Source organism: Salvia miltiorrhiza, chromosome 8 (assembly GCF_028751815.1).
Source record: "Salvia miltiorrhiza cultivar Shanhuang (shh) chromosome 8, IMPLAD_Smil_shh, whole genome shotgun sequence".
Taxonomy (NCBI): domain Eukaryota; kingdom Viridiplantae; phylum Streptophyta; class Magnoliopsida; order Lamiales; family Lamiaceae; genus Salvia; species Salvia miltiorrhiza.
Genome location: NC_080394.1, coordinates 15,664,921 through 15,677,248, shown reverse-complemented (window position 1 = coordinate 15,677,248; position 12,328 = coordinate 15,664,921). Strand labels below are relative to the sequence as shown.

Below are 12,328 nucleotides of genomic sequence, written 5' to 3'. Positions count from 1 at the left end.
TCCTGCATGCAATTCTTATAGGGGACACGTGGCATCATTTTATTGCCACACGAAAGCCTCTTCCAAAACAACCACTTTTTTTATAAAATAGTGGTTTCACTCAACCGGACACTACAGTAAAGCAAACCGGAGCAGAGATATCAAATATTGGACCGAGTGGATTTTTTTTGCGGGACACGTGTTCGCATCTGGATGCGATGCGCAGGTGCGCATATGTCCAGGGTAGACTTGAGATACATTCTGCAATTGTAAAAATAAAATCACTCTTGAAATTGCCAGATTACTTCAAATCTTCAATTGACTTTGTTGCATCTCAAACTGTGACTCTGATTTTTACTCATCATCTAAGTAAAAGGACAGTTGCAATAATGTTGAATACTATGATGGGACCATTAATTAATTAAATTTCGGTTAGGGCTCACATTCAGTCACTTCCAATCTTCCATTCTTTTTCTGTAGCAGCAAACTAACTCAGAAGTAGTTTCAAAAGGCCAGAAAATTGGTATTACATCATGAAGAATTCAACATTAGATTACAACATTAATAGGGTGTTCATCATCCCCCACGCCTAAGTAGAGGGTGCCCTCCTCAATAACCAGTGCTCCATCTTCATCAGCATGGCTAAAACTCTCACAGGGATTCATATCAAATCCAACATCTTTAGTCTTTCCCGGACTTAATCTCACAGTCTTGAATCCAACCAATTGTCTCGCCGTATCACCACTTTTCGTGTTGTTGCTTCTAACAAACAATAACATCGGATGCTTACCAGCCATGTCTCCGTGATTGGTGACTCTCACTTGAGCTGAAACCTTGATGCTCTTGCAGGCGTTGCTTCCTAGTTTTGATATAGATATCGACTGAGAAGATCCAGATCTCTTAACGGCATTTACATACAATGAACCATTCAGAAAGAGGCTGTCATGACTGACTGAGACGAACTTGTAAGTATAGTTAGTGTAGCTGAGACCATAACCGAATTCATAAACTTTTGGACCGGTGTAGAATCTGTAGGTTCGCCCCGGATACCCTTGAGAAGGATCAGGCCTCATCCTCATATCTGTCATTTCTACTTTGCTGAACTCTTTTGGATACCAAGTAACCGGTAGTTTACCGCCTGTTGCATGAAAACAACACAACATTTAATTTTTCATTAGTATGGAAAATCTACTTGATTAAAAATGATAATGTGCAAGGTAAAAAAATGACCTGGATTGTTGTCTCCAAACAGAGTTTGAGCCACTGCAACTCCTCCGGCTTCTCCTGGATACCCGGCCCACAGAATGCTCGCGATTTTGGGATTCTGTTTGGCAAAGGAGATATCAACGGGGCCTCCACATAGAAGCACTAAGACAACAGGTCTTTTTGCAGCGGCTGCAACGGCTGTGATAAGATCCTCTTGATATCCAGGGAGGCCCAGCTCGAGCCTATCGAGCTTCTCCCTCTCCAACGTCTGATCCAATCCCATGACTAGGACAACATGATCTGCCTCTTTGGCGATGGCCACTGCTTTATCAGTGGAAACTGAAGTGCAGTTAGCAAAGTCACAGCCCTGATCAAACTTGGTGGTGATGCTGTATAGATTTTCAAGTGCTTGAAGAATTGTGATGCTCTTGCATGGATAGCCTTCGTAGTTTCCAACGAATGTGTCTGAAGTGTTGGCATTGGGGCCTATGATAGCCAGAGACTTGGTTGAGTTCTTGGATAGGGGGAGGAGGGCGCCGTCGTTTTTGAGGAGGACGATGCCGGATTGTGCAGCTTGGAGGGCGAGCTCTTGGTGCTCTTTGCTGCAGACATAGCTGCCATTGATGCTTCCGTATTCGAGTTGTCTTGGATCGCCATTAAAAAGTCCTAGTCTCATTCTGATGGAGAAGAGATTGCTAAGGGCTCTGTCTATATCACCTTCTGATACTTTGTTCTTTTCCACAGCTGATTTTGTGAATTTTGCCAAGTAGCTGCCGCAATTCACATCCATACCTGGGAAATTGTTTGTGTTTTCAGTCTTTTTTCATAAATTGATCTACTTGCATTTTTGCTATGAAATATGCAGGTGGTAGAGATATGGAATTTGGGTCCGGAAAAGATCAGATGTCGAGTAATAATGCTACAATTTCAATATAAAGCATGTATTAATTAATAGTAACCCTAATAACCTGATATAATTAATTAATTAACTATAGGCGCAGAAATGCCTAAATATACGTTATATTCATCACTATGTGTCTTAAAATTATAAGCATTTGATCTCATGTCCTTTCCTTTAGTTTGGGCCCAAAAAAAGTTTGGGCCCAATTTTCATGATGGACTACTCTTAACAAGACTAGGCCTAAAGGTGTGGATCCTAGTTGGGTCCAAAAAAGGAAGACAAACAATTTGGAAACTTGGTCCAAGATCACAAAACATATATCCGTCACTTCATTTTGTTGTTTTTTTCGTACTTGTTTCATATTTAGTTGATTTAATCTTTTTTTTTTTGGAGGGCAGTTGATTTAATCTTTCCTCTAAAAAGTAGAAGTTTAAAATCTAGATGCAAAAAGAAAGGGACAAAAAAAGCAAATGAGAGAATTTTTATAAGGAATAAGGATATGCAAAGATGCAAAGCACCAAAGAAAAAAAAAACGAAGAAGATGCAATATATGTTGTCCTATATATTATTGACATATTCACAAAATAAAAGATTTATTCATAATATAAAACCCAATTTCTACTCATAAAAATGAAATTTGTGGATAGTGTCAAAGGTGAAAGCCGATTTAATTTAATGACATACGGTTGTACTTTAAGAGAACGTCGCAATAATTTCACTACGAGGCATGCTTACATTACATACATAGGGACAAATACATATAAATCCTACACGGTGATCTTGTATATACACACAGGCAAGAAAACAAATTTCTAATCACGTGGAGATGAAACAGTTATCTGTCACGTATATACCCACATACAAGAAAACAAATTTTATTTTATTATGTACTGAATTTTTTTCTTATCTTGCTTCACGTCTATGAACACATATATAATAGGAAAACCTTATCTAATTAAAATATCAAAGTAAGTATTAAATATAAGTTCCGTTTCAAATTGTAGTACTACTGCTAGTAGTAGCATTAACATCTTCTCTTGTTCCTTGTAATTATCACAAGAGTTAACTAATAAAATATATGCACCATGCCATGCCACCATTTGTATTGGTAGTAGTATACCAAATTAAAATAGAAGACGAAGATACATACCAGCTTTAAGCACAGCTGCGACTGCATCTTCTGGCTCTTTGGCGTAGCCTTGCACATCATGTATTATAGCAACAGCGTCGCAATCCGACGCAATGTACCTTCATTTGTTCATCCAAACAAAACAGAATAGATGTGAGCTAGGATATTGCACATACATTCTTTCTTGTTGGTAGACTGAGAGATTTACCCCTGAAAACCCCATTGTTGTCGAACAGTTTTAGTTAAAAGATTTTGATCAGCACAGCTTGGAACGCCATTGACACGATTATACGCGCACATTATGCCGCTTGCCTTGCCTTGCTCCACGCACGCCTTGAACGGCGGCTGGAACGTATCCGCCATATCTTGCTTCGTCACCTACAACAACTTAACCGTTAATTTGTAGATGTGATTGTGATGTATAATGCATACCTACTTTGGCATCGAATGCGTAGCGGGAGACGCCTTTCCAGTTGTCCAAGTCGTGCGCAGTGTAGTGCTTGCAGCAAGCGGAGGCCATGAGACGGCCGTCCCTTTTGATCTCCCCTGCTTCACTATCCCCCTGGAGCCCTCTAACGTACGCCACGGCGTATTTCGCGGCCACCAATGGATCTTCGCCAGCTGTCTCCTGCCCTCTCCCCCATCTCGGGTCCCTCAAGATATTTATGTTTGGCGCCCAATATGTCATCCCCTTCCCCTGTCCTGCATTGAAGAACGCTCGGCTCTCTTTTCCGATCGCCTGACATTCCACTCCAAATTAATTGTGAGGTTTTGTAGATAATTAGAAAAACGGATTAGTACCTGCGCGATGCGGTACCAGAGCTGCGAATCGAAGGAGGCGGCGGAGAGGATGATTTGGGGGAACATGGTGGCCGACTTGATGGAGCCGCTGAAAGTGACGCCTTTGCCGTGGCGCGAGACGCCGTGCAGCGCCTCCGACCACCACTCGTAGGCGGAGATGTTGAGGCGGGGGACGGCGGCAGCGTTGTTGACGAGCTGCTGGATTTTCTCATCGAGCGTGAGGCGGGACACGATGTCCTTCACTCTGGCAGCGATGGGTAAACTAGTGTTGCAGAAGGGAAAGAGATTTGTGGAGAGGTTTGATGGATCGCATGAAAATGGGGGAGTGGCGTCGGATTGTGCTGGGAGAAACACTGAATCTGTTGAGAGGAACATCAAAATGATTAAGAGTGGGAGGCTGCGGCGGTTACGGTTATGGGTTCTCATTTTTCGAAACTGAATTTGTTGGAGGAAGAAACTGGTAGAATTTGAAGATTGCAGGAAACCGGTGTGCCTTTGGCGTCAGAGAAAGGAGCATTATTTAAAACCCAAAATCTGATTGTGCACTCATTTTACAGATTCTGCAATGATTACTTATTTGTGGGCAACATGCAATAAAATCGTTCGGAAACAATAGTGATTTTCAATAATATTAATTGTACCTGTATTGGTCATAGGGATACTCATATAAAGTTAATTTGGATTACATAATTAATATTGAAGTAATGGTTTCAATGGACAAAATATTAGCAATGAGATCCTCCTCCAGGACCTCCACAACCCACACCACATTCATAAGCCAAATATTTTTATTTTTGAAAGCTGAGGCAAGTCAGACGACCACAAAATAGCTAATTCATGTAGAATCCCCCACAACAAAATCAGCATTCATCATAATATTATGCAGCTATCTCATTTGCTGCTTACTTCTCTGGCACAATGTATTGGCTTTCGTCTTCACTATCAGTAGAGTCGTCTAACTTCATCTTAGCTGGGCTCTCATCATCAGCAACTATAATTTTGCGATTAGCATATCTCTACGAAACTAATCCATTTTATAAATTTTAAGCTAACTAAAGGATATGCCAGCTCATTTTATTTAATTAAATTTCCTAATATTTTAATTTAAAAATTTAAACTGTATCCACCATTTTTGATCAGCCACAGTTATATTCGTTCTTACGTCATTATACAATGATTTTGGTGGGATTATATAAACTACACAAGTTTTTAAAATTGTGCATAAAAATACCGACTTTTTTTTAGAATTAGGTATCTAATAAATAATCAAATAAGCAACTCGCATAAAAAAACTGATTATACGCATAAAAAAATACCCACTTTTTAAAATCTCTACATCCTATACCCATTTACATTATTTAACAATATTTCAATACCATGTGTTAGATTATACGCATAAATCTATTTTACTAATCTATTTGCGCATATATGATTTTGTTCAATTTGCACATAATTTACATTTGTTCAATGATGTTGAATTTGCGCATAGAATTTTGTTCAATTTGTGCATAAATCTATTTTACTAAATTATTTTTCCTTTTGCAATTAAATGATTTTGTTCTTGGAAATGGATGCGCATAAATCAATTTTGCAAAATTTGATATGCGCATATATACTGATGTATGCGCATAAATGGGTATATTGAATGAGGCACTCTCCCGTGCAATCGGTTGCACCGTGTAATTGTTTTCTGAATAGCACTACTTCAACATACAAATGACATTTGAAGATCTTCAAGTGTCATTTGTATGTTGAAGTAGTGTCATTCATAAATGTTCAAGTGTCATTTCTCGAATGAAGTAGTGTCATTTTGAAAACCAGTTGCACGGTACAACCGGTTGCACAGGAGTATTTGTGATATTGAATTACTGACTGTCAGGGATGGAGCTTTTTCGTGGTTAAGGAGAAATTGAAGAAACTTCGCGAGGCTTTAAAAGTTTGGAATCGCACATCCTTTGGTGAAATTGATTCTAAAATTCACGAATTAAAGAAGGAGTTACAACAGAAAGATGAGCTTGACGAGCAGAGTTGTTTAGGCGAAGTGGATGTTATCAGAAGAAATGAGCTCCAAGCTCTCCTTTCCCTTCAGCTGAAGCATAAGCAGAAGACTTTACAACAGAAGGCTAAACTGAAATGGCTTAAGGAGGGAGATGTGAATTCTGGCTTCTTCCATAAAGCGATTAAAGGGAGGCGGTTGAAGAATGACATAGGCGGACTGATCTTTGATAACTCATGGATTTCCAAACCGGAAGAGGTAAAAGCTAGGGTGAGAAATCATTTTGAAACCTTTTTCAAGCGGAAAGATAGACAGATGCCTGTTATTCCCATTGACTTTGTGAGAAGGAAAATCTCTGATGAGGAGAGAAATTGGCTGATTAGAGGTTTTGAACCTGAAGAAGTTAAAGAAGCGGTCTGGAGCTGCTCTGGCGATAAGAGTCCAGGACCTGATGGCTTTAACTTTTCATTCTGGAGATCGGCTTGGCATGTAGTTAAGGAGGATATCCTCCAGGTCTTGAAGGACTTCCACGCGAACGGTAAAATTCCTAAAGGAGGTAATGCTTCTTTTATCGTTTTAATACCGAAGAAAGAAGGGGCTGATTCGTTGAATGAATATCGCCCAATCTCGCTCATTACCAGCTTGTATAAAATCATTGCCAAGATCTTGGCGGGGAGACTGACGAAGGTGATGGGGTCGATCATCTCTGATAATCAAAGTGCTTTCATTAAAGGGCGGTTCATTCTCGATGGGGCGGTCATTTTGAATGAAGCTGTTGTTGAGTCAAAAAAGAAGCGACGAAGCCGGATTTTCTTTAAGATTGACTTTGCCAAAGCTTTCGATTCAGTTCAATGGGACTTTTTGGATACTTTGCTTGGCAGAATGAACTTCGATGGGATTTGGAGGAAATGGATTCAAGGGTGTCTACAGTCAGCCACGGCAAGTGTCCTAGTTAACGGGTCATCAACGGGAGATTTCAAAATGGAGAGAGGCTTGAGACAGGGTGACCCGATGTCTCCCTTCTTGTTCCTCATTGTCGCGGAAGGGTTGAATGCGCTCGTTGAGAGGGCAGTGGAACGACAGTTATTGTTTCCTGTTAAGATTGGTAAGGATGAAGTGCCGATTACACACCTCCAGTACGCGGATGACACCATCTTTATTTTAGAGGCTGATGACCGAAATGTGGAATCACTGAAAAGTCTGTTGCTTCTCTTTCATTTTATCTCTGGTCTTGCTGTCAACTTCGCCAAGAGCAGCCTGATGACGGTGGGAGTGAATGTGTCAGTCGAGAGGACATGGGCTTCGTTTCTCCATTGCAAGATTGGTTCCTTCCCGTGTCTTTACTTGGGAACCAAAATTGGAGGCCGAAGCAATGGTGTTAGCGAGTGGAAGTTCTTGGTGGATAAAGTCTCAAACAAAATTGCAAGCTGGAGAAAAAGACCTATCTCTTTGGCGGGGAGGATCACTCTTGTTAAAGCGGTGCTTCAATCGATTCCGGTATATCAACTGGCCTACGCTTTCATTCCCAAGACTGTGCTCAAGAATCTCAATTCCTTGTTCTCCAGATTTCTGTGGGGTGGAGGCTCTCAGTCGGGAAGAATCACCTGGTTTAAATGGAGCTCCTTGTGTTCCAATAAGAAAACAGGAGGTCTTGGATTTCGGGATGTGGAATGGTTTAATCATGTTCTGTTAATTAAATGGCTTTGGAGATTTTTGGTGGATGGGGGAGCTTTGTGGGCGAGAGTGATCAAATCTATTTATGGGGAACTTGTCTGGGGCGAAGAGGGGGATTGCTCGGTGGTGGGAAGAAGTGGGCAGTTGGGGTGGTGGGCGAAAATTGTGGAAAAAGGGGGAGGAAGAGATGATAGATGGTTCATTGATCACCTTCAACACCGTCTCGGGGATGGTATGAATACAATGTTCTGGGAGGACGTGTGGGCTATTAACAAACCTCTTAAGTTCTCTTTCCCGAGATTGTATAACTTGTGTTCGAATAAGAAAGGCCTCGTCGGAGAGAGTGGGTTTTGGGAAGGAGAAGAGTGGGTGTGGTCGGTGAATTGGAGGAGGGATTTGAGGGAAAGGGAGACTGGACAGGTGGAGGAACTTTTGAGACTTGTTGCTGCTTTTGTCCCTTCTACAGGTTTAACTGATGGATGGATTTGGAGGGCAACTACGGACGGTAAATTCTCAACAAAGTCGGCTTATGATTTGGTGGCGGCTTCCAGAGAGGCGCAACAAACTCAACCGGCTGAGATGGCTATGGTTTGGGAGGCTCCAACATCACACAAAGCCAAGGTGACGGCGTGGAGATGTCTTAGAAATCGTTTGTCTACCTGTGACAACTTGAGAAGACGACAAATTCAAATTAGCTGGGAAGAGAGAGGATGCAACGCCTGCGTCGCTGGAGAGGAGTCGACGGAACATCTGTTTCTTCATTGCCCGAAAACTGCGGCGGTGTGGGACCAAATCTTCCAATGGTTACACATCAAAACGGCAAATCCTAGAGGTACTCTTCATCACTACTCTTCCTTCATCTCTGCTGCCAAAAAGAAGAATGGAAGAAGATTGCTAAATGCGTTATGGGTGGGAACGGTTTGGACGCTTTGGGAAAAAAGAAACGAGAGTCGTTTTCAAGGAAAGATTTGGGATATTGAGAGACTTGTTTTACAGATCAAGGGTAGACTTTGGAGTTGGAATGAGGTTTATAAAGTTTTGGAGTTGAGAATCCCTTTCACCATGTGGTGCTCAAAGGGTTTCAATCTTTCATTCTTGTTTTGATTGGCATCTCTTGTGCCTTGCTTTTCATCTCAATAAAAATTTAATTTTACTGATCAAAAAAAAAAGAGCATAAATCAATCAGAGGGTAAATTATAAAATAAGACATGAATTTTGACTCATTTTTTAATTTCAACATCACTTTTAAACCTTTACAAATAAGTACAAATTCTTATAAGTTTTTGCAATCGGGGCTTCTCGTCCCAATTTACAGTTTCTTTTTCTCTTTTTCTTTTCTTGCAATTAGTTGTGTTATTATTGTTAGAATTTATTTATTAGTATATATATCCACATACAATAGGTTTACTTGCTTCTCTCGTGTCGTCAATGTAGTTCAAGAGATGCAAAAATTTGGAGAAGCCTCAATTGCAAAAATCTAAAAGAATTGGTATTTATTTACAAAGGTTTAAAGCAGTGTTGAAATTGAAAACTGAGGCAAAATTTGTGACTTATTTTGCAATTTACCTAAATCATAATGCATATATATATATATATATATATATATATATATATATATATATATATATTGCGCATAAATCATAATACACATAAATGATATGTACAATGCGCAGAAATAGTATTATGCGCATTAAATATTTACAAAACCATGTGCATAATAGTATTATATTATGCGCATAATAATACTACCAATTACCCGCATAAATTATATTTCTGCTGAATAAAACAGATGGGAGAATCTAAGTACAATGAAGATTCTAAAATAATAATCAAACTTACAATAATTTGTACTTTTATGACACAAAGACAATAGTACTTTCAGATTTTACATTGCAAATAAATATTAAAAATTGCAAAAGGATGTGAGATGTAGCAAATGAAAATGTGGATATATTTAGTACATACATTCACAAAGGTGGGTAGTTTAGAAAACCTCCCATGATTTTTGTTTTGCCTAAGTTTTATCAAGTTTGTTTCTCAATATTGGATATCAATCGGGCTAACTCATCGAGTTTTGGGTCAGTCTTGTTGGATTGTGAGCTATTTGATTAAGTTATTTGGATTGCAATTTTTTTAAATTATAAATTTTTGATTTTAATCCTAAATTTTTTGGTTTTAGATTAATTCATCGGGCTCAAAAGTTTATAACAAAACATAACTAATATAATTCTCTTCACAATTAATATTTCAACATCTACTTACATAATAACTAATACTACTCATTATGTAATTCTTAGAGAGATAAGAATACACACATTTTCTCTTAAATGATTCTTATTTTCTAATTTTTATATCTAAATATTTTATATTAGGTACTCCCTCCTTCCCAAATGAAATGTCTCAAACGAAATGTTTTCCTTTTTGGGTTGTCTCAAACGAAATGTCCTATTTCATTTTTTGGCAATACACACTCTCTCTATACTTAATAGGAGTATTTAAATAATTTTCACCAACTCACTTTATCTACTTTATACACATTTCTTAATCTCCGTGCCGAAAAGAAATAGGACATTTCGTTTGGGACGGAGGGAATATTAGACTAAAAATACACAAAAGTGAAATGATAAGTATAGCTTTTAAATATTGAATCAAAAATATATTTCATAAACTTTTGGAAAAGAAAATTTATTATATTGACTTTCAGAAGTAAAATAATGAAGTTTGAAAATTAAATGACAAAAAAAGATTTCATACAGACAAACTATAAGACATTGTTTTTCGAATACCCAAACAAGAATCTCCACATCTATTCCAATATACAGTTGTAAAATCATCCTTTCTCACATCCTTAAAGACGGAAATGTCGACCAGATCATACGATATCAATAATTGACCAAATTAAATAAAGTTACATTTGCTTTCATGTCTTGAATATCGATAGGTAGATAGAGAGAATTGGGACACACACATATATATATATATATATTGTAAACATAAATTTATGTATTTAATTTAATAAATACAAAATTGCGTACAACTTTAATATTTGTAGATCAAATGTATTTTTGTGCGGGTTGTTATCTCTGTTTGATTCTCTGAGTCTTCTTTTCAAGTTGATTCTTGGATGGTCTTTGAGTAGTCCTTGAGATTTGTTGGAGAAATATGCATCCGATCTTCTTGGACTTGATCTTCAAGTTTTATAACATTGACATGGAAGACTTTGTCTTGTATACGTTGAGTTTCGAGCTTTATAACTTTGACGTGGATGACTTCATCTTGTTTCCCAAGTATATGTTGAGCTTGACTTGATCTTTGATTCCAAAGTATATGTCGACTTGGAGGACTTACGTCTTGCTTCCAAAGTATATGTCGGTGTAGAGGACTTAGGCCTTTCTTCCAAATAAATATGATAGGTTTGAATTACATTACATGTCTGTACAAGAATGAATAAAAAAGGTGGGCTAAAACAAATTTCACCACGTAAAACATAGCCACAACCAAAAACAATAGCCACGTTAAAAAAATATCGTGTGTTGATGAATGTAAGGGCATTCACGCAAGTAGAATATCCAACTATGAATCTATGATGGAGAACAAGTTAAAAATGTGTTGATGAATGGATTAATCAATGAAAATCGTGTTTAAATTTCTGGTTGGAAGCCATCAAATTCATACATTCTTGTATCAGAATTTCGCATTATCTGGTAGCATTGGCTCAATATATTTTGTTCTTTTTCAAATATTTTTCGATAGATTTTTGGGGGCTTTTTTATGTTTAAACATCTTCAAATTTGCTGGCAAATTTCTAGGGGCTATACAGTTATTAGGAATTAACGTGAAAGTGAAGGGATAGAATTGTCCTTTATAAATCACTTTTATTATTATTTTAATTTTAATGAAGAGGCTATAATGAGAAAAAAAGAGGGCTATGTATAGGTGGATTTTGAAAATAACCTATTTCTTTTAGTAAACTTAAAAATTACCCACTAAAATAAAAACGTTAAAAAAAATACCCACACTTACCCTTGCATATAAAAATTTAAACACTACCCTTTAAAAAATTCGCGCAATTCACAACCAGTCGAATTCACAACCAGAATTTATTTTGGTTGTGAATTTGAATTTTAAAGTTTGAATTCACAACCAAAACAACTAGTTGTGAATTCGAGCTTTAAAACTCGAATTCACAACCATAATTTATTTTGGTTGTGAATTCAAGTAGTCGTGAATTTGAATTCACAACCAAAACAACTAATTGTAAATTCGAGCTTTAAAACTCGAATTCACAACCAACACTAACGATTCACTTGTGAATTCATAGATTTGATTGTGAATTCAAGAATATTAAGTTGTGAATTTGTAGTTGTGATCGTAAATTCAAGAACATTAAGTTGTGAATTCATATGTGAATTCAAGAACATTAAGTTGTGAATTCAAGTTTTAAATAAATTAACAACTACAAATATTATTAGTCGTGAATTCGCGTGAATTCACAACTGCAAATAACATTGGTTGTGAATTCAAGTTTTAAATGAATTTACAACTAAAAATATTGTTAGTCGTGAATTCAAGCTTTAAAACTTAAGTATACAACTAGCATTATTTCTAGTTATGAATTTAGTTGTGAATTCATTAAATTACT

At 37.5% G+C, this 12,328-nt stretch overlaps 1 protein-coding gene across 1 annotated transcript; it reads right to left on the bottom strand.

Moving 5' to 3' along the window:
• Positions 1–366: 366 nt before the first annotated feature.
• LOC131001346 (probable beta-D-xylosidase 7) lies at positions 367–4,673 on the bottom strand. Its single transcript, XM_057927715.1, has 6 exons — positions 4,017–4,673; positions 3,652–3,954; positions 3,424–3,593; positions 3,237–3,334; positions 1,210–1,977; positions 367–1,117 (listed from the first exon to the last, which is right to left on the bottom strand). Exons 1-6 carry the CDS (start codon positions 4,440–4,442, stop codon positions 528–530), a joined length of 2,355 nt encoding a protein of 784 aa, XP_057783698.1. The 5' UTR covers positions 4,443–4,673; the 3' UTR covers positions 367–527.
• Positions 4,674–12,328: the final 7,655 nt, after the last annotated feature.